Genomic DNA, 23,799 nt, shown 5'->3' on the forward strand with positions numbered 1-23,799 from the left:
CCATACTCGTACCTACTAGATATAGCATTATACTTAAAAAAATACGGCATACAAGTATTCATAAGAGAACAGAAAGGGAAAGTAAAAGGTAGGTAGGTGGTGTACTGTATCTTTCGTGCAAAACTTGTAAGTATTGTATGTTGTGTGCAATAAAGTATATTTGTATTTGTAAAGGAAGGTTTAGTCAAGATTTATCTAAGTCGCTTACACAAATCTATAACATTCATTACATTCTTTATTGGGCGCAGTTCGTATCAACCTGGAGTGTTGGAGTAGGAGTAAATAAGAAAAGGAGGTAAAATGAAATATAAATTAGATCGTAAATCAGTTCATTAGCAAGTATTTATTTCACACGTTATTAATTATGTACATTATATTTACAATAAATACAAATTTATTAATTTCTAAACAGTGTCAATTTGCTTAGAAACTGTCTTTGTGACACCCTGTCACATTGTTTTTTTTTTTTTCATTAAGTCGTTTGATCTTGAGGCGGGACTTGTTCAGCTTTTCTTTTAAATTTTTCATCTCGTCTTCTTGAACTGACTGAAATAAAGTTTAATAATAATGTTAAAATAGTATATGTACAAAATAATCTATAAAAATAAAAGTAAAATATATCTGATTTAAGTGCATTGTGCAGCTGGTTGAATTATACACTCTATATATGTATATCATGTTAAAAATATAAAAAAAGAAAATTATTTGATATACCTTTTCATGTAAATCCAGTCGACACTTTTGGATTTAATATCTGAAATCAAAGATAATAATAATTTACTTATATAAAACGTGTACAACTCATAATTGTTTAGACATAAAACAACTACAGACTTAGTATATATACTAAGTTTATTAAGTACATAATAATATGTAGTTGAATGATAGATAGTATAAACGTGTTGTGATAACATGATACAAATATCTTATCTATCTATCCAGCAGTGAGATGATGCAGGCTAGGCTGAAATTTAAATTTAAACACCATTTCATCTGTCTGATCTATAATGTTCAATGTAGGAATAGCATCGTCTCGAAGACGCCTCCACTTTGAATTAGGAACACACATAAATGAATCCGCAGTAAAATGTTTCGAGCAAATACGGCTGTACTTATTTGGAATCCAATTTCGTCTATTAATGCGAATTATCCATTCTTTCTCTTTGTTATCGTCTACAGGAAATCTAAAAATTAAAAGTATCGATAATTTTAGTACATCACTATGGACAATCAACATAACCTCAAATCAATTCCGTATTCATCGATGAAACGTATAATATAATGGATATCTCAAATATTTTATGCTACAAATCTATTCAGCAAAACATATTACTTTCCTAAAATTGTTCAGCAGTTCACATTTCACTAGAAAATTACAAAAACTTACCGATGAAACGACAGAAGTTGTTGGCTATTTTCTTTTCTTCCTGAATGTGAGCTGCAGCCCCATACCACACAAGACATAATGTCACACAGTCGAGACACTCAATTATTTGATATAAATAAAAGTTTCTTTCCATTTATTTGGAAAAATATTGTTAAATTATCACTTAAAACAATCTGAACACAAGACACTCGTAAACACAGTTGACGCGACCGTGTCAAATAGTCGGTAAATATAAGTAAAATCTTCTTATGTATGTTACTATGTATTTGGCCGAGTTAAAATGAGTCCAATAGGTCCAAATGACATTTCATGTTGTGACAACCTCGGAAAAAATGAAGCAAAGAGCGAATCATTTGTCCTTTTCTCACTCATAGTTTGTGTCGTAAGCTAGAAGAGAGCCGGTTTATAGTTTCTGAATTCTTATTTTAGCCTTCCTTCTATGCTTTAGTTATTGTTCTGAGGCATAGGCTGATAGGAGTTCACCGGCGTCTGAGCAACATTGTTTGACAGACCAGCTGACTGAACAATACTCGTCTCTTTCACACTAGCCTGCATGCTATCTTTCTGTCCTGTTGTCATATTAATCACAACAACACACCTGTCTTTCGTAGGTAGTTCAATATTTGGTTATTTTGCAACTACCCGTAAATTGATACTATTGTTTGTTTACCAGCTGACAGAATAATACCTGTTTCTTTCACACTAGGCATTGTCCATGTCAAATTATTCATTCATAGTGAGTTTCGACCAACAGATGACGCGCGAACATTGAATGTAATTCTGAAACGCACAAGCGAAGGTTTTTAGACGCGACGCGTATATACAACTTCCAACATGATACCATTTGATCGTGGTTCTCTGGTCACTACAAATTGTGTCTAGTACTATGCTGTGTTCGATACCCCAAAAACATCCTTTCAAAAAGTAAAAACGTTATTTTTAAGATGACCGTCACTTTGCAACACCACGATTTGATGATACATTTTTGGACTTTTTAGTTTTTAAACGTAAGGTACGTTTTAAAACTAAAAAGTCCTGGCACTGAATGCGAATTCATCTTTGGATCATAAATTATTATCACGTGCTCAGCGGTGAAGCAAAAAATCGTGAGGAAACCCTGACCTAACCTGTATTGGGCCTTCGTGGGTTGGAAGGTCAGACAGGCAGTCGCTTCTGTAAAAAACCGAACCTGTCAAATCTTCGGGTTAGGTAAACGGAACCTGTCGGTGGCAAATACGCAAACCGCGTCATGCCAAAAACAAAAAAAAAACGGAACCTGTGAAAAATAGGGTTAAGGCTTTTTGGCGGGAAACGGGACAGTTGCTTTCTTCGTTGAATTATCTAAATAATTAATACGAAGTGGTGTTTTGTGGTTAATGATCGCATTAAGTTAGTCGGAAGACATTCGCGAGTGTTATTATATAGGAGTATTCAATAAACAAAGTGTATCTGCCTATTTTCGCTTCGTGCCAGGAAGCCGCTTCATAACTCGAAAGTTTATGCGGACTTTTGAGTTAATTCGTTTGGGGTTCGGAGTAGGAGTCTACTCCGAGGGAAGGGGCTTAGGTTTCATCATCATCATCTTTCATCATTTCATCAATCATCAAGAAAAAAATACGTAAGACATGGCTGTATGGGCATAGTTCCCTTTGCCTTCGGGGAAAACCAAAACAAAAAAAAGGGTTAAGGTTAAGGCTAGGGAGACGTGGGCGACAAAGGAAAGCGCATTTAGAAATAAAACACATTGTATTGTGGTACCTAGATTATTTTACAATATACATCATGATTGGCCCATGCTAGAGCTAACTAGAGTGGTACTATTCATATACAGATAAAACCGATGAACCGAGTGGGGGAATCTACAAGCTCCTTCTTTAGGACTCCGTACCTTAAATAACCCTTAATAGACCGGTTTCTACCATGACAGTGGGGCAGATCTCCGAATATCGGTGGTCAATATCATAAGCGTAAATGCAAATATCCCAGACACTCGTCTATTTGCAAATATCCAGTTAATACTTGTGATTGACCAGCGGTGTTCGAAGATATACAAGACTGCGCCGAGAATCGGAAACATTGGCCCCGATTCCTGCATACACCTTCTAATTTTAAGTTATATCCGTCATTTTCTTATCCGCCGAAAAGGAAAGGGACGGATAATTGTCAACAAGTTTAAAACGAATGAATAACCCGGGCGAATAAAATAGGCATCTCGCTGGCATGCAATCCATTTGAGGTGCTGTCTACTTAACTCTGTCGGGTTATTGGCCAATGTAAAATTTTTAGAAGGTTGTTTTAGATTTATGCATAAAATTGACGTGTTCCATAAGTTTTATGCTTGTCCCGTGCCTTTCCTTTTCGGCGGATAAGAAAATGACAGGTATAATTTAAAATTAGATGGTGTTTACAAGAATTAGCCCCAGTAACTAAACTTTCCTCACACTGTCCTCAGTTGAGGCGACCGGAAGACCTCGAACTCAGCTCAAAATCGGTATTCTTAGACGGTGCCTCAACCTTATCTCGAGTTTAATCTAGTATGGCAAGATTATTTTCGTATTATTATGTTGGCAGTACGACATGCTCGACTCCAGTAAAGTCCTCAAGTCGAGTCAAGTAAAATACTGAAATGCTCAGCTGAGGACGAGTCGAGGAAGTTTCGAGTTAACATCTTAGAATATGGTGTTAATTTTACAACCAAATCGCTGATGTTATTTTTGGACCTGTCAATCAAACCTTTGGTCCCGCCAAATTGGCGCCATTTTTTTTTACAATCTATAGAAAGTTGTAAATTCCCCCGCGTTAAAAAATAACAAAATACATTAACTTCAAGTATATATGTGTATTATATTACAATGTTGCCATACGGTGAGAGCTTGTATGACTTGACGACAAATCCATAGACTTCCCAATTCTTTTTGGGGTCACAATATTATATCTACACGATTCTGATTTTTTTATCATATGCTTATTTAAGGGTGAATATCAAAATGTGTCAAGTTTGGTGGCGACTGTCATATAATTTTTTCGTGAAAAATTGGGGAAATTGGGAATTGAAAAATTTCTTTTTCATGTCGGAACCGAGGATCCTTTTGGATCTTTTTTATGTCGGAACCCAATTTTTCACGAAACGATAATATGAAATTTCGCCACCAAACTTGAAATTTTGAGATTCACCCTTAAAGGGATACTGAAGGGGCCTTTGGCGGCTCATTAATAACCCTGACACCAGGGTTGAGGTCAGTCACCGACCTAACAATCCACTCGCAAGCAGGCCTTGTAAATACATTTATTTTTCACGTGATTCATTATAGATTTGCCTCTGACGTCCACTAATTGGCCGGACAATTGGGGAGGCCGTATTCAGAACCGTGCCGATACTTGACAATATCAACAATCAATGTTATATCTTAACATACTTAAATGTATTTCATGTAAAATAAGCGACTAACATCATGGTGTCGATATTTGAATTTGATTTCTAAATAAAAATATAATTTTGTTTTTGGGGCATTCAAACCTCTTTTCTAGTCTCGGAGAAGTGAAAGATTGAAACATGAGAAAACCGCATGCAAATTCAGTTCAGTGGTTCTCAAGATAAGTCTGGACGTACGGAAGAGTTGTATTTCATTGACAGTTCTAAAAGTAATGTCGTTTAACACTCATCATCATCATCAATTTAAGAGCCACGCTCTTGTCGGTGTAGCATTTTTCATTCCAGTCTATCAAAAGCCAATTCCTTGACTTCCATATAAGACACGAACCTTTTAACACTCACGATAGTTATAAAACTTACGCTACTTTTAATGTAAGTTTTATAACTACTATGTCAACTAAATTCCTCGCACTCGGCTTAAAATCGGTATTTTTATACAGCGCCTCAACCTTACCTCGAGTTTACTCCAGTAAGGCATGACGTCATTAATTTCGTATTATCATGTTGGCAGTACGACATGCTCGACTCCAGTGAGTAAAGTCCTCAAGTCGAGGGCGTAAATGTCAATTTGAAATACCAAAATGCTCAGCTGAGGACGAGTCGAGTGGACATCATAGAATAAGGGTGTATATAGTCAGGCATCGAGACAAACCTGTTAAGGTTTAGCGGTGTTTGTAAATAATCTATGTGTAATTTATGAAGTGTTATAAATAATAATAATAAAAAAATATATCTAGTACGCCAAATAATGTACCTATATTCCTACAGCTCAAATGACTGTGCCAAGTTTTGAATACCCCAAAAACTGCTAACTTAAAATTAAAAAAACATTTGTCTATAATAAAAAAATAAATCTTGAGATACATTTTGATTTTAACCGTAACTTCAGGTGATACGAGGGAATTTCCAGGTTACGTTTCCCAAAATCAATATAGACGGCGCTGTACAGATTTATTAACGTAATAATTACCTATTTTGTCATTGCTCGGGTACATAATTTTTCAAAAATATAATGGAGAAATGCCAGTAGGGTGTTAGTGATATCGTAACGAAAATTTTAAAGGATGTTTCACACCTTGATTCTGAGTTAATATCAAGTGGAATTTTTCATTGCAAAAGTATAGAATTGAAAAAACAAAAAACTAAAAGAAACCGTGAATTTTGCGACAGAAAATTCCACGTGATATTAACTCGGAATTACGGTCTGAATCATCCCCCTCAGTGTTTGGTACGATGTCACTTATACCCCGTTAAGTACGTATGGGTGTTAGCGACAGTGTAACGAATACTGAGGGGGATGATTCTGAGCATAATTCTGAGTTGATATCAAGTCGGATTTCCTGTCGCATGAACATTTTCGTGATGTTTTTAATTATTTTCAGTTCCATACTTTTGAGACGGATAATTCCACTTGAAACAACACAGAATTATGGTCTGAATCATCGCTAACAGTTAACGTTACGATGTACACCGTAGCACCTGTATAAAGATTTTAAAAACACATTTTTTTAACTTAAGTATTTCACAGTACTTTTTGTAGACGACCTACATTACTTCTCTCTCTCTCTCTCTATTTAAGAGTTGCGCTCTTGTCGGTGGAGTAACCGCCATTCCTCTCTTCTTCCCGCCAAAACCTACATTACTTGGTCGGACAAATATGAAGTGCTGAGTGCACGCATCCGGTAAACATGTCAGTTGTGCATGTCTTAGGCACTCAGGTGGGCGACCGACCGTGGTCCGATTTACGAGTCAAATGCATATAACCCGGGTGTTTTCAAGGCCAGAGTGAGCAGCTTCTGGGCTCGCTCACCCCATCTTAGGCCTCGTCAATGCCTTCGGACAAGTCTGGGGCCAAGAGCAAACCCATCAAAGGCAAAAAAATAACTCACGCATTGTATAGTCCTAAGACCGAATGTTCTTTTAAAATCCAAATTGTTTAACTATTATGTTTAGAAATCTCGGCGTTACGAGGTTAAGCCATTTACTACTCCCATAAAAGCGGTAATCGTAGTCGTAGGAACTATATTTTTTAACAATGGCAATAATTTTTTGCCTTCTCTTTGGTTAACGGAGATTCCAAAGTAGATGAACATTATTTAGCCAAATCGAATAAAACATAATAACAATGGTCTATTTTAAGTTGTACCTGTCGTTTTCTTATCCGCCAAAAAGGAAAGGGAAAAAAATTAATGAATAACCCGTTTGACTTGGGCTGTCAATTAAATTCTATAGGGTTATTGGCCAATGTATAATCTTGAGGGTTTTTCTGCCTAAAATTGACGTGTTCCGTAAATTTTATGCCTGTCGATTACCCGTCCCTTTCCTTTTTGGCGGGTAAGAAACACGACACGTGTAACTTTAGATTAGAGATGGTGTGTCCTGCGGACTTAGCACCGTAAGCGCGCGACTCTTTCTCGCCTCGACATACGTCACCCGTCACTCTCTCACAGTACTGCACGGAAGGAGACAGACGATCTCTGTCGCGGCGAGAGAGTCGCGTGCTTACGGTGCTAGGCCCGCTTGAATCAGCACCATAATTGTAAATGTTTTAACACAATTTTCGAGCAAACTACAACGATGTATAGGTACATCTTTACAACAAGCATAATACAGCCTTACAATTATAAAATTCTTTTTTTTTTTTATCAGGCCATTATCTTAATCGAGCGATCCTTTTTATTTTTCTATTATTTTTTATCCTTCACTGACTAGCCAAATCGTGGATAAAAAAACGCATTTCATATCAACTTGACATAGACAAACCGATTATCCTTTTCTTTTCCATCACTTGAATCGGGACATATTTTTTTTTTTTCAAAATTTATCGTTAATTTTATCGATTGTTGATTTAATTTTCTCTTTGTGGGTAATAGCAAAATCAACTCGCTCCAATCTCCTATTGGCGCAGGCTGGAGTGCCCTTTCTATATTATTGATTATTTTAGAGAATGCAGTCTGGCTACCAATCGCGATACACTTCATCATGTAGATCAGATCAGACAGGGTGTTAGTGACATCGTAACCAAAACTTTGAGGGATGATTTAGGCCATGATTCTGAGTTGATAGCAAATGGAATTTTCCGTCGCAAAAGTATGGAACTGAAAATAATGTAAAATGAAATTTTCATAAATTTTCCGGAAGGAAATTCCACTTGATATCAACTCAGAATCGTGGTCCGAATCATCCCGCTCAGTATTCGTTACGGTGTTACCAATACCCATACGTACTTGTACGGGGTGTAAGTGACATCGTAACGAATACTTAAAGGGACGATTCAGCTCATTATTCTGAGTTAATCATCAGCCCATTAACGTCCCCACTGCTGGGGCACGGGCCTTCCCTATGGATAGATAGGGAGATTGGGCCTTAAACCATCACGCGGGCCCAGTGCGGATTGATGGTTATTAACGACTGCTAACGCAGCCGGGACCAACGGCTTAACGTGTCTTCCGAAGCACGCAGGAGCTCGAGCTGAAAACTTTTTTTGTGGTCACCCATTCTATGACCGGCCTTTGCGAAAGTTGCTTAACGTCAACAACCGCAGACCGAACGCGTTTACCGCTGCGCCACCGAGCTCCTCATTCTAATTAAGTCTGAGTTGATATCAAGTGGAAATTTCCACTGCAAAAGTATAGAACTGAAAATAATAAAAAAAAAACACGATTTTTGCGACGGACAACTCCACTTGAGTCTGAATCATCCCCCTCAGTATTCGTTACGGTCTCACTAACACCCATACTTATTTGTATGGCTACCTGTATGAACTGGTGCGGGGTGTAAGTGACATCGTAACGAATACTGAGGGGGCTCATTTAGTTCATTTTCCTGAGTTAATATCAAGTGGAATTTTTGATTGCAAAAGTATAGAATTGAAAATAATAAAAAAAAAACATGAATTTTGCGACGGAAAATTCCACTTGATATTAACTCAGGATCATGGTCTGAACCATCCCCCTCAGTATTCGTTACGGTATCACTAACACCCTGTATATAACAAAAGTGGGTGCGGGTTGTCAGTTGGACTATTACACTATTTATCAAAATCTACACCTTTAAAAGCTATTTCAGTTCAAATTGATCCTAAATATACACGTTAGTAAAGTAACTATTATAACAGCCTCCGTGGTCTAGTGGTTAGAGCGTTAGGCTCACGATCTGGAGGTCCGGGTTCGATTCCCGATGGGGACATTGTCGAAATCACTTTGTGAGACTGTCCTTTGTTTGGTAAGGACTTTTCAGGCTTGAATCACCTGATTGTCCGAAAAAGTAAGATGATTCCGTGCTTCGGAGGGCACGTTAAGCCGTTGGTCCCGGCTATTAGCCGTAAGAACACCTCCACCAATCCGCATTGGAGCAGCGTGGTGGAGTATGCTCCATACCCCCTCCGGTTGATTGAGGGGAGGCCTGTGCCCAGCAGTGGGACGTATATAGGCTGTTGATGATGATGATGAAAGTAACTATTACTAAATGGACTTTTCAGACGTGAAAGTGACAGGCCATCCATTAATTATGTGAAGTTTTTTTGGCATTTTTGACCCTCCCTTCTCCCCTGGTGATACATGGTGAGGTTCAAAACTACCCCCCTATCCTATATCACGTTTATTTTTAGTACCTACCAAAATAACTGCACGAAACGCCGCTTTTCGGTGCAGTATCGCGCGTTTGCCGAAAAAATAAATCATCATCATGACCAGCCCATTAACGTCCCCACTACTGGGGCACGGGCCTTCCCTATGGATGGATAGGGAGATCGGGCCTTAAACCATCACGTGGGCCCAGTGCGGATTGATGGTTATTAACGACTGCTGACGCAGCCGGGACCAACGGCTTGACGTGCCTTCCGAAGCACGGAGGAGCTCGAGATGAAAACTTTTTTTTGTGGCCACCCATCCTATGACGGGCCTTTGCGAAAGTTGCTTAATTCAACAATCGCAGACCGAGCGCGTTTACCGCAGCGCCACCGAGCTCCTCCGAAAAATAAATACTCGTGATATATTACTACACCCCCGCTCCTCCGTTATGATATTTCGTGATTTTTCATGACCTCCTCTCGAGCCTCGCATGATTAATGGACGGCCCCTGAGCTGAATGAGGGTCTTTACAGTGTCTGTCTACCCTATACGGGAAATTGGCGTGGTCTTATGCATGTATGGATGTTTTGAAGAATATTAGTCTTTGTCTCTATTTAAGAGCTGCGCTCTTGTCGGTGGAGTGACCGCCATTCCTCTCTTCTTCCCGCCAAACCCTTCACCTCCCGATACGACACGACCTGCACCTTCTCTTTTATTTGTTTCATAAATGTTATCCTAGGTCTACCCCTTCCTCTGTTCCCTTCAATTTTTCCTTCTATAATGTTAATGTTGTGTTGTTTGTATAATGTCTATTAGTAGGAAGATTATAATAGATTTGATTGTAAAGGAAAAGTGCTTTTAGGCAATAGGCTCGCTCATACATTGGACTTAAATATAGCTGGCGAGGAGTGGGTACACACATCTCTGCCTACCTCTTTGGGGATACAGGCGTGATGTTGTGTAAAGAAAAGGGCGTATTTACAGCAAAGGACAGAGAAAAGTGGCGTATTTTAGGCCTTTCGTAAGGCAATCGGTTTTTTTAATAATATAGGCTCGCGTTCACAATCTCACCTCATGGTAAGTGGCGACGGTAAACCGTAAGCGTTGCTAGGTTCCACCCTAAAGGGTGTAACACGCTTACCTAGCAAATGCCTATTCACTGTAGCCATTTAAGGGTGTTGGGACCCTAGCTCGGCGACAGGAGATGACGTGAGTGTAGCCATGCCATTCGGTGATCGAAATTATTATTTTTGTCATAGACAAACTAATCAAAATGAGCTCTACACCTTTTCGCCACTACTTGAAAGTATAGAGAACTTTGAAACAATAAAAAATATTATAAACCCTTCCTATTTTCTTCAGGTTTACTCATTTTAAAGTTCTATCCTCTTTTTACCGACTTCAAAAACTTAGAAGGTTCTCAATTCGACCGTATATATTGTTTTATTTTTGTTACAAATAATCCTTCACAAAACTTTTTTATATGTAGTTTCTATTAAGCAATAACAATACAAATATACTTTATTGCACTAAAATAAAAATAAATAGTTTCAAAAGACTCTTAACTAGGTACGGTCACAAGCATTAATATGTTTACTTTTTAACTTTTTTGACAAATTGAACTGTTAGTCTCATTAAATGTCAAATATGTTAGTGTGACAGAGTCCTAAAGTGGGTACATTATATTGCTCATGACTGCAAATGGCGGCCTTAATAAAAATATTTTATATTAATAAAAATATTATACTTAAATGTTTTAAGTAAGTTGACAATACCTTCAGACCCAGAGTAAACCTGAAGAAAATAGGAAGGATTTATAATATTTGTTATTGTTTGTAAGTTCTCTAGATTTTCAAGTAGTGGCGAAAAGGTGTAGAGCTCATTTAGTTCAGTTTATCAATGACAAAAATAATAATTTCGATCACCGCTATACTTATGCCATCTATTATTGCTGAGCGAGGGCCCCTTAATATAAAGTTACTTTACCAAACGGGTATACATATAGAAGACATAATAAACATTGCGAAACTAGAATCAAACTCAAATACCGACAGTAGACTATTAGATAGTTAGGTGACAAAGTCATACCCTAAGTATTTTTTATTTTTCCGTCGCACCCTCACTTTTTTATCATCATAATCATCAGATCCATCCTGATCGTAGACAATATCATTCTGGATGACCCAATCTTCCCCAATTTCACTTTTTATTTGTATTTCCTTCACACCGTCTTCTCTCATTGGGGTAATCTTCTTCTTCTTCTTTTTTGTTGGGTCTGACTCCCTCGGTCTCTTCTTGGGGCGGTCTTCGAGCACCAAATGCTGGTATTCCTCGACTATGTAGTTTTCTGGTTCGTAGCTCGTTGTGATTTCGACGCCGACTGAAGGGTCTACGTCTGGTAGTATGTAGTAGTTCTCGAAGTCACCCTGCAAGGTTATCTCATTCATGTCCGCTGTGAAATGGCGTTTCTTCTTACCAGTGGCGCAGTGCTTGATGTAGGCGTACTTCGGACGGGACTCCTCAGGGACCACGTTCACCGTCCATTCCTAGAATTTGAAATTGAAATTTGAAATTTATTCTGTGCATGGTATTTAGGTTACAAACAGCTGTTATTTTTCATTGAGTATCACCAAATACTGCCTTTTCAGGCATACACACAGATTATTTAAAAACAATAACAAATAATAATATAAATTTTACAAATAATCTACACACTTAATACATGCTTTAAATTATATACATAAAACCTGTTATTTGTAATCTAAATATTCTTTTACGCTGTAAAAGCATCTATCTGCAAGCCAGAGTTTAACTGCTACGCGAAACTTAAAGAGTTTGCAGTCTTTGAAAGTATCCGGTAATTTATTAAATATTTTTATACACATGGGAAAGCAGAATAATAAAATAAAAAACGACAATGGGCACAAATACCAGCGTCGTGGCTCACGCCGCGACTTATGCTGAGCGAGGTCCTTTTATTTCGGACTCCACCGCAGATGATCGGGCCGTCAGTGCGTTGCATTTAGTATACTTAGTTTTATTATTATTGTTTTTATGATTTTGGTTTGTTTTTCTTTTTGTTTTGGATATTTTTTTTTGTCTGTGTACTTATTGATTCCCGTGTGGTTTCTGTCCTGTGTTAAATGTAATGTACCTGTCTGTCTGTGTCTGTGGTGTCCGGAAGTAATAAATGTTTCTTTCTTTCTTTCTTTCAAATATTTGTAGTGCACTTAGGGTGGTATTAATAAATTAATCTCAGCTTCGAGACTGCCCTCAAGATCATGTCAATGTGACATGATCTCATATAAAAACAGAGACTTGAGCATGATCTTGAGGGCAGTCGCAGCTGAGATTCGTTTATTAATACCACCCTTAATAAAGAGTATTTAAGTCTATAAATTATGTAATACAAACTGGATTAAAAGAAAAGAAAGGAAAACATGAAACAGTAGGACTAGGGCCCTGTGCTGGGAGGTTTTCTGGCCACGTCTTTCCCTCAGTGTTACAGATTCCGATGTGGTAGTAGTTTTGCAGCTAGTTACATAATATGTAATTTAATTATGTTTGACGTTCAAAAAGCGCTAACTTTGTAAGCCAATTTTGAAAAATAAATATTTTTGAATTTTTGAATTTGAATTTAGAAAACCCCCTTACAACTTGAAAAATGTTTTAAGTTTATAAAAATAACATGACAATAGTTTATATACGTCCCACTGCTGGGCACAGGCAAAAGAAGAAAAATTAATGTGACATGGTTTCAAAGTATTTTGCATATTAGTGCTCGTGACCGTACATCTTAGGACTTCGTATCAACAGTGGCTGCGTTGTCTTTGATTTCTTGTTGCTCTGCCCACCCCATTAGGAATTACCTTATGCTCTTCAGCGGGGATTTCCTTCACCTCCTCCATGGTGATCTCCTGTTCCTCGGCGATCTCGTATATGAAGTTGTCTGGTATGGTGGTGTCGTCAATCATCTGCAGCACGGCGCTCTGGTTGTGGTGCTCGCTGCCATCATGCTGCTCCATTGAGGTGTCTGCTGACGATGTCTGAGGGACGATCTGTTGACAAATAATCTCTTTAGCATTATCCCGTTTGATATTCATCATCATCATCAATTTGTACGTTGTGCTGAAAAGAGTTGAAGAAAAGAGAACCATATTGAAGACTATAGAGAACCGGAGAGGAAATATTGGCCACCTGATACGACACGATTCATTTATAACAAACATTATAGAAGGAAAAATTGAAGGGAAGAGAGGAAGGGGTAGACCTAGGATAACATTTATGAAACAAATAAAAGAGAAGGTGCAGGTCGTGTCGGGAGGTGAAGGTTTTGGCGGGATGAAGAGAGGAATGGCGATTACTCTACCGACAAGAGCGCAGCTCTTAAATATAGAGAGAGAGACTCTTGATACAAATACGTTGATGATGTGATACGGACCTCGATGATCTGCTTGGGGTCAGTCATCTTGGTGATGACCTGCTCCGCCTGGGTGATGGAAGCCTCCGCCTTATCAGTCTCCACTTTCACAACCCACAGCTGCTTGCGCTGGAGATTCTTCAGGGACCTGGTGGACAGATACATAGGATCACATTAGGCTGGCTTCCAACAAGTAATAGTTACTTTTTACTAAACGACAAAACATGGAATTATTATGGAATGAGGATAAAATCTAGAAGGCGAAATGTAGGCGGCGGCACTGTCTAGTTTAAATATTGATAGTTCTCCATACTGTCCAGCTAAAATTCCTTCTTCTTCTTCTTCTATCGTGTGGGTTGTGAGGTGAATTACCGACCCCATCAACCCTAGTGTCAGGGTTATTATTGAGCCGCCAAAGGCCCCTGACATGGCTCATGTAACGACTACTTACTTACATCAGTAAATAGTAACCGGGATCAACGGCTTAACGTGCCTTCCGAAGCACGGATCATCTTACTTCCTAAAAAAAAATCCTAAAATTCTTTAATTCCGGGCGACAGGTTGGATCATGGGTGGCTACTGCAATTTTTTTTGATCCGTGCTTCGGTAGGCGCGTTAAGCCGTTGGTCCCGGTTGCTATTTCCTGATGTAAGTGCGTAATCTTTACATGAGCTATGTCAGGGGCCTTTGGCGGGTCAATCATAACCGTCAGGGTTGATGAGGCTGGTATTCCTCACAACCCACACGATTAAGAAGACTGCAATTTTATCTAATTCTCTACAGATATAGGTTGTTTGCAACCAGGTGACTACCTGTGAGGCCTAAGGCCTCAAACTGGATGACAGCGGCAGCGGCGCGGCGGCGATAGCGGCGCGTTCAAATGCTAAGATTTATATTAAAGTGTTCTCGATGGCAGCGGCGCGGGGGGCGGGGTACGGGCGGTGCGCTCTAGTCGAGCGGTGTCTCTGCGTTTGAAACTCGCCTTTTTGTTTCCTTTGTTCATTATAGGGATTCAGATCGTCTTTTGCCCATAATAAATCGTACGAAACAAAAGAACTACAATCGAAAATGCGTTGTCGGCGTTTCGACATCGCGTTTATTTGAGGCTCAAGCCTATACCGCCGCAACACCGCGCGATTTGGCCGCTGGCATCGAGAACGGAACAGCGCCCACCGCACCGCTATCGCCGTCGCGCCGCTGCCGCTGTCATCCAGTTTGAGCCCTAAGGGACAGGAGCCCCAGAAGGTTTCCCCACACATACCTGGTGTGTGTGTGAGAATACAACGTGTGTATGTAAACAGTAATACACTTACAAGTATCCAAGTGTGTCGACGAGCTGGCGCACGTTGAGCCTCGAGATGTCGGCTGCAGGCGTTTGGGGCTCCGCGCTGTAGTTGTGCTCAAGGCGGACCATCTCGGCCACTGTGGGGAAACAATGTCATTAAAAAAAAAGGAAAACAGCAAAGAGAAAACAGTCAAGTGCGAGAGGGAGAGAGTTGAAATACATACATACATAAACAGCCTATATACGTCCCACTGCTGGGCACAGGCCTCCCCTCAATCAACCGGAGGGGGTATGGAGCATACTCCACCACGCTACTCCAATGCGGATTGGTGGAGGTGTTTTTACGGCTAATAGCCGGGACCAACGGCTTAACGTGCCCTCCGAAGCGCGGAATCATCTTACGTTTTCGGACAATCAGATGATTCAAGCCTGAAAAGTCCTTACCAAACAAAGGACAGTCTCACAAAGTGATTTCGACAATGTCCCCATCCGGAATCGAACCCGGAGCTCCAGATCGTGAGCCTAAAGCTCTAACCACTAGACCACGGAGGCTGTTACAGTGGTGCTAATTGCTGTAAACACCATCTAATTTTAAGTTATATCTGTCATTTTCTTATCCGCCGGAAAGAAAAGGGACGGGTAATCGTCAAGCATAAAATTTATGGAACACATGTCAATTTTAAGCACAAATCTAAAATAACCCTGTAAAAAAATTGCATTGGCCAATAACCCGACAGAACTAAGTTGACAGCACACGTCAAACGGTTTTCATACCAGCGAGATACCTTTTTAATTTGCCCGGGTTATTCATTCATTTACTCATTCTTCCTAAAATTAAGAACAATCAGTCCAAACAGTCAGCAAGCAATCAGTTAAAATTATGAATCATCTGTCCCTTTCCTTTTCGACGGATAAGAAAATGACAGGTATAACTTAAAGTAACATTAGGAGGTGTCTGAAGGAATCGGGGCCAGTGTGTTAGTGACATCGTAACTATCTGCTCAAGTAATTCGTGGTAACCTATTATTGGCTCAATGACATAGCTTAAGACTTATTAAATTGTATATATTGTTTTGTAGCTGTTGGTAACCCAAATATAAATATATAAAAATAAAACTTTAAGGCATGATTCAGACCATGATTTTGAGTAATGTCAAGTGGAATTTTCCGTTTGGTATCTATTTGGTATATTAAACGTTTGGTATTGAATGTGTTCCTTGTAATGTACCCTCATTGATTTAAAATAAGTGTTGCTGTTGCAGTTTCTTGTCATTTCTTCTCCTCAGTCATAACACCTTGCGAAATGACGTAAATTCAAAAATGTTCAGACCTTCAACAAGTTTATCCATAACAATTACGTTGAATAAATGATATTGATTTCTTGCTACCAGGTGAGATTGTGGTCAATGGTTTACATAATTATTACTACACGGACTACAAGACCCGACGGTGAAGTGGTTAACAAGAACTGTACTGTTCCATGGTATAAGTAGACCAGGTATGCTTAATCTTAGGACAAGCCGCCATTGCTAGCCCTTTGAATGAATGAATGAATTATTTTTATTTCAGATATAAATCCATATTTGCATATTTGAAGGTGCAGGTCGTGTCGTATCGGGAGGTGAAGGTTTTTGGCGGGAAGAAGAGAGGAATGGCGATTACTCCACCGACAAGAGCGCAGCTCTTAAATAGAGAGAGAGAGAGAGAGAGAGAGAGAGAGAGAAAGAGAGAGAGAGAGAGAGAGAGAGAGAGAAAGAGAGAGAGAGAGAGAGAGAAAGAGAGAGAGAGAGAGAGAAATCCATATTTGTTAGTAACAATACCAATACCTTTGATGTACCCCAGTGAGTAAAGTCCTCATTTCGAGGACGTAAATGTCATATTAAAATACCAAAATGCTCAGCTGAGGCCGATTCGAGTGGAGGAAGAGAGGACATCTTAGAATATAGATGTGAGACGCGAAGTCTCGAGTAAAGAAACTCTTCGATAATATCTTGATTTATTTTCCAATATTAAAACCCATAAGAAGACCAGGTATGCTCGATCCTATGACAAGCCGCCATTGCTAGCCCATTGATGACGTAAGTGTTACCATTCAATGGTATCTCCAATATTCTAAGGACGTAAATTTTATTATTGAAAAGTAAGCGAATTACTAACTAATGTATTTAATTACTATTATTTGTCACACATATAAAAATCATTCAAAGTGTACGTAAATCTTTTACTAAAAGTTCAAAATTTCCTTGCAAAGTAAATTAAAAACATTGGACGTGGGTAATTTATTTTTTACGAAATGGCAACGTAGGGTCGGTTGACGTCAGCTCGGCTAACCTTGAAATGCTAGCTGTCACTTTTGGGCATACCTGGTTTTCTTATCATGGGTTGTTCAATATACAAGCGCTCATAAGAGGAATATTACATCTATCCAACATTCATCATTCATGACTTTTTATTCGAACAAAAATCGACCTGATTATTAGTGGACTGTAATCGTACGCGATCAGGCGACGAACTGGCAACACGTGGATTTCTATACCACCGCATAGTCGTGAGCTTATGACACTTTGGACGCTTCATACAAACAACCTCGTGTTACACAGACACTACACATTGACGTTATCGTACACGCGCATCTGTGTGTGTGACGTCTGACGCCATACGATTGAAGACTAAAGTAAGACCGAGGGGGGATTTTTAAATGTGTGTGATGTTCCGAATATCCGTATCCGTATCCGCGGATATCCGAGATAAAAGAAAAATCCGTATCCGTGTCCGTTACTTTTCACGCGGATCTTTTACGGATCTTTTTCAGGTGATTAAGTAGAATTATTAAATAAAAATCTATAAAATTCCACTCGGATAGTTTTTATTTCTTAAAATCAAATATTTGGCACCTTTATATTGCAAAAATTTAGATACATAGATCTTTATAATGAAAGCAAGATAAAATATCACTTTTATAACAATGAAATAACTAAAACTTTAATCTTTTTTTTTTTAAGAAAATAAAGATCCGTATCCGTATCCGCGGATCTTTAAACTAAATATCCGTATTCAGATCCGTATCCGCGGATATACATTTTTAACGATCCGGCACATCACTAGTTACAATAGATCTGACAAGGTTGCAGTGATCTCGCGGGCTGTATCAGTTCGGTCCTTACAATTCTCAAGTAATCAAAGACCAAGGGGGTGAGGTAATCCTAGCACAGCCGCTGGGGAGCGGAGAGTTGCCGTTCTATACGTAGTATTATTCCTTTTGCTTACATAATGGTGGAAATCGGGATACGGAAAACGCAAAGTATACCTTTCCGCTCGCCTCCGATGAATTTTTCGAAGGCCCCATGATAACCGGAACCGGAGCCTCCGCCGCCGCCTGCAACCAGCGGCAACCCTGTTAGACCTTGTGAATTGCAACCGCGTTGGAGGTCAATGACCTCAGCAACCCCACGAGAAAAGACTGACGGGGACCACAATGGTCATTTTAAAGGTTCACGCGCATTTTTATCCTGTCATTCCGCAACCCTCTCTTCTTTCTCACTCACTCCTCGCTCTCTTTCACACACCTTTATGTTACGTTTCATTCGGCCTACCATTCCTACAATTATTATTTTTGTTTATAATGTTCATTTCAATAAGGAGCAACGAAACTCATAGACATTCGTCCTATGTAGACTGACGTTTGACCACAATTTCACCTATGTAACACGTAAAATTAAGTGTAGGTTAGCCCTCAGCGCTTCATTTGTCCGGCCAAGTGACTGCTATCCGAGACTACAATGTTGCTTATACAGGCGGGGATAAAATTAACCTAACCTTAAAATAAATTTAACGTAACCTTGACGCATAATAACCGCTAAAGTTGGTGGTTGTTTTAATTGGCATCGTTATATCACGACCATGGTTTAAGAACACCAGCGGGCTTAGCACCGTAAGCACGCGACTCTTTCTCGTTGCTCAGAGATCATCTGTCTCTTTCTGTGCAGTACTGTGAGAGAGTGACGGGTGACGTATGTCGAGGCGAGAAAGAGTCGCGCGCTTACGGTGCTAAGCCCGCAGGTATGCTCAAAAGTGACAGCTAGCATTTCAAGGTTAGCTCAGCTGACGTCATCCCACTCAGTGTTGCCATTTCGTAAAAAATAAATTACCCACATCCAATGTTTTTAATTTACTTTGCAAGAAAATTTTGTACTTTTAGTAAAAGATTTACGTAGTTTTAATGATTTTTATATATGTGACAAATAATAGTAATTAAATACATTAGTCAGTAATTCACTTATTTTTCAATAATAAAATTTACGTCCTTGGAATGTTGGAGATACCAATTGAATGGTAACACTTACGTCATCAAAGGGCTAGCAATGGCGGCTTGTCATTGGATTGAGTATACCTGGTGTTCTTATACCATGATCACGACAAAGAAAACATTGATACCTTCAAAAATTAAAAAAAAAAAAAATATCAAAATTGGCTTACAAAGTTTGCGCTTTTTGAACGTCAAAAATTAAATTACATATTATGTAGCTAGCTGTAAAACTACAATCACATCGGAATCTGTTACGCTGAGGGAAAGACGTGGCCAGAAAACCTCCCAGCGCAGGGCCCTAGTCGTACTGTTTCATGTTTTCCTTTCTTTTTTTTAAATCCAGTTTGTATATCACATATCCTTTGCCGACCTTTGGACGCACTTATATTGAGATTCTCTATGGACAAATATGGTTCCTGTACTTGACACTGGCAGTAATGGTTGTCTATACTCTATTACGACCGGTTGCCATAAAGTTGAAGTTGTTGACTTGTAAGACGTCGAAAAAAGAAAAGTAATATGGAGGTGTTTTTACCTTTTTTATCAGCTGGCGATTGCGGCACGGCGGCCAACTTCTCCTGGCAAGTGAGGAGTTCCGGCAGCATCGGGGAGTCGATCCATAGGCCTTGAGCGTCCAGCTCGAAATGGTACCTGAATATGAAGAAGCATTTGTTAAATGACTTCAAAAAAGGTTCTCAATTGGTCTGGTCTTTATGTTTGTTCTGCGATTAGCCAAAGATGATTTTAGAAATAAATTTAAAGAAATTAATATTTTAACTTTGGCATCACAATACATCTTTGAAAACTTAATACATGTAAAAAAACATATAGGATTATTTGCAAAAAATAGCGATCGGCACATTGTTAATACCCGGAATAAAAATAAACTTGCTTTACAAGTCAGTCGATTACATAAGATTACTAAATCTTTTAAGGGGCAATGTATACGTTTTTACAATAAGATTCCCATTGACATTCAGAATTTGCCTTTCAACTGCTTTAAGACAGTAGTTAAACAAAAACTTTACAAAAAAGGTTATTATAAAGTTAGTGATTATTTAGAAGATATGAATGCATGGGATTAACTGTCTGAGAACTGATATTAGGCAGCTAAATTACCCAATTGTATATCAATATTTTATGTTTATTTTTTTAAAGAACGTCTAGGGCCCTGTGCCGAGGTTTTTCTTGCAGCTCCTTTTCCCCGGCTATACAGGTTGTGAGAAGCTGCAGTAGTTTTAGGCGGATGAGACGTTCGTTATGTAAAAATTGACGATTCAAAGTGTAACTATGTTACCTACTGAATAAAAATATTTTTGAATTTGAATTTGATGCCTGGATTGGATTTAACATGGCTTAAGAAGACCAGATTTGCTCGATCCTATGACAAGCCGCCATTGCTAGCCCATCGATGACGTAAGTGTTACCATTCAAGCGTTACCAACAACATTCAAAAGACGCGAATTTTATTATTGAAAATTAAGTGAATTACTGACTAATGTATTTAATTACTAATATTTGTCACGTATAAAAAAATCATTACAATTGTACGTAAGTCTTTTCACAACCCACATGGTAGTAACAACTACCTACTTACTTGTAAGTAGTAACCGGGACCAATGGCTCTGAATAGTACTGACAGTTACTGCTGGTGTCTGTGAGGATCCTGGTTACGGGCGTGTTTCTGAGTTACGTAAAATAATGAGTACATACCCACAAAGCTGAAGGCTGACATGTCTCCATAGACACTCGCTGTCCTCCTGCATCGCACCCTCGATCCATTCCTGTCGCTTGGTGTCATTGTCTGACGAAGTATTCACACTGGAAGGTCACAAATGAATTGGGTAGTTTCCTAGGTCATAGATAAATTATGAAATTCCAATTAGTTATGAAGTGTCTTTATTTAGAGACACTTCTAAATGTTACTGAAAAACATAATATCCTCTTTTTTCAAAGTTTGTGCAAAAGGCACACAGATTGGTTATTGTAGATTAAGGAAAAACTTTAAAATGTAACTTATATATCTGAAAAAAAGGCTATAAATAAATTAATTAATCCCTGCTTCATACTTCACTTGAAAATTCGGCTATGTCCATGGCTCATACAAAATAAATCACATTTTTTTAAGTCCCAACTCATAGTGCCCCTTTAGGTACACTCCAACCAAAAATTGTGTACATAAATATAGCTTTGCTTTCAAGGTTAGACTAGTATGCATATTTACATACAAGTTTCACATCACAACAAAATGGGGTCAAAAAAAAAATTTTAACTACATCACAAATCTATAATGGCTAATTTTAACAATGTTGATAAGGGTAAAGCTAACAAATGTACGCTAATAACTAACACAAACAATAGCCAATTAAAACACAAATTTATGGTTATGCAAGTCTGCCAAAGCTAATGTTCATATAACATTAAAATTGTTACAAAATAAAGTTTTAGTGAAAAAAATTTACGTCATTTAAAAAGTAAATCGTAAGGCGGGAATCCAATACGTTATAGTACATAGATGTGATAAGAAATCATTTAGATGCATCTGTATGCGTCCTTGATAGAACCATGACGGAGCGTTGCTATGCATGTAATATAAAGGTATGAACCTAGTATTCAAAAGGTTGTGGAGGACAAAAACACTTACTTGTAAAAGGAAAAGCTGCAGACAACATCGTATTCCAAGTTGCAGCCCTCTACAACACACTTTTGGGCAGTCATCTTGGACCGTAGCCACGAACGCCAAATATGGAATCCTCAATATCACATCGTCGATGTAACGCGAAAATAATAAAATACTAACGTTTAGCGCCTAAACCAACTTTCAAACAAACTAATTTGATGGATCTTTAGAAAATTATCAATCAAATGTCGAAAATGACGTGCTGTCACGAAAAGTCGAAAAATTAACAAATGCGTGCATGAAATGGTGATGTAATTTTCCATTCGCACTGATACTGGCAACATCGGCGCGTTTTGTACATCGATTTAATTGGAATCGATCCTAAAATCGATTTCTGTTCAAAAAAATATTTTTATACTTTTTTGCTGTAACGTAATGTTTTATTAATAAACTATGCAATATTCGTGACTAATAAATTAAATTTAAATAAACTTATCAAAAATAAAAATGTTTTCTTCAATGTTCTTTCATAAGTATCGATTTTATTGCATTCGATTTTTTGTAATAAAATATATAAAATTTAAAATCGAGTAGCAATGTTACCAGTGTAAATATATCACCATAAACAAAAAATATAGGTTTTTTTTAGAGCAGCAAGGGCTTCGATATAAACAGTCTAATGAAACAATAAAACACAAAATTATTATGTTTTGGTGAATTAAAATAACTGAAAACTATAATTTCATTCCTAAAATTAAGTAACTTATAAGTTAAGAATAAAATATACTTTTTTTACTAAAAATAGATAAAATCCTAGTCTCATATCATGAATAGACAATATAGAGTGGTGTTATATAAGAACTACCAAGAATTACGTACTTCCGTTTCGTAATGATTTCTCGTGATATTATTTTTCACGTTTGACTTCCTTATCACATATTTTTATAATTATTTATTTTCTATTTATTTTATTTAAGCTTTGTTGTTACTGAACAGCAAATATAATTGTCATTTCATTGTCAATGTCGTGTGATGTCTGTCCAAATCTGACTTGGACTTGACATATTTTGTCAAAGCCATCTACTATTGGACAAAAAATGTGATAGTGTGTCAACTAAACTAACGTTGTGTTTATATTTAGATAACAGACTTGTTTATTTATCTCAACTAAAAAGCAATTTTAATATACTCCGGGTTTTATCAATTTAACGTAGTTTGAAAAATAAAGGCATGCAGTTGATTATAATCTTGTTTTAGAACGAATTTTGAAACCTACTTATTTACACTAAAAATGCTCCCATACCCAAGAGATGTGGGCAGACCTTCATGACGTTACAACCCAGTTGCAATCACCATGTTGCTGCCTTGCCGTCCAGTCGCGTCGGCTAGATAGGTGGCCCATCCAGTGAGTGGCGAGTCACCGCCTGCTCATTGTATCCATGTTACCAACATTGGTCGAGCAGGCGCCATAGTCCCCCATAGCGCCAGTATCCCGGTCCACTAACCCCCAACCCAATAGCCCAGTTCCCTTTATTCCCATAATCTGCAATAGTCCTACACGAACCGGGGATTGTCTTTGGGTGCACTCCCATAGTGTATTTATTTATTTGTACACAATGAAACAGACACAAGAAACATACAAAGAAAACAGATAGTACAGGCAAAACAGAAATACAAAGAAAACAGATAGTGCATACAGGGATAATCGCCGGTTGGTGTCACACAACATTTAGATTAAATTGTCTTAAGGGGCCTCTACGTGTTGGCTTCGGCCCCA

General features: G+C 38.3%; 2 protein-coding genes across 5 annotated transcripts in view; both read right to left on the reverse strand.

Moving 5' to 3' along the window:
* LOC126379364 (zinc finger X-chromosomal protein-like) overlaps positions 1-23,799 on the reverse strand; it is a 142,325-nt gene that overhangs the window by 83,481 nt on the left and 35,045 nt on the right. Inside the window, exon 12 of one of the 3 annotated variants that reach the window (XR_007568321.1) lies at positions 15,685-15,698. The exons of the other annotated variants lie outside the window; for them this stretch is intronic. The gene's annotated coding sequence lies outside the window, so the exon portion shown is untranslated. Of the gene's footprint in view, positions 1-15,684; positions 15,699-23,799 lie in introns of those variants that run through there. 3 annotated transcript variants of the gene reach the window in all.
* On the reverse strand, positions 11,446-22,336 carry LOC126379514 (uncharacterized). Of its 2 annotated transcripts, XM_050028299.1 has the most exons (8): positions 22,047-22,336; positions 21,116-21,223; positions 19,938-20,053; positions 18,404-18,472; positions 15,125-15,233; positions 13,833-13,959; positions 13,261-13,449; positions 11,446-11,937 (listed from the first exon to the last, which is right to left on the reverse strand). In XM_050028299.1, the coding sequence occupies exons 1-8, from the start codon at positions 22,118-22,120 to the stop codon at positions 11,461-11,463; spliced, it is 1,269 nt and encodes a 422-aa protein (XP_049884256.1). In that variant the 5' UTR covers positions 22,121-22,336; the 3' UTR covers positions 11,446-11,460. The 2 variants fall into 2 exon arrangements, with proteins under 2 accessions (XP_049884256.1, XP_049884257.1); XM_050028300.1 differs by lacking the exon at positions 18,404-18,472.

This window comes from Pectinophora gossypiella, chromosome 29, assembly GCF_024362695.1.
Source record: "Pectinophora gossypiella chromosome 29, ilPecGoss1.1, whole genome shotgun sequence".
Classification (NCBI taxonomy): domain Eukaryota; kingdom Metazoa; phylum Arthropoda; class Insecta; order Lepidoptera; family Gelechiidae; genus Pectinophora; species Pectinophora gossypiella.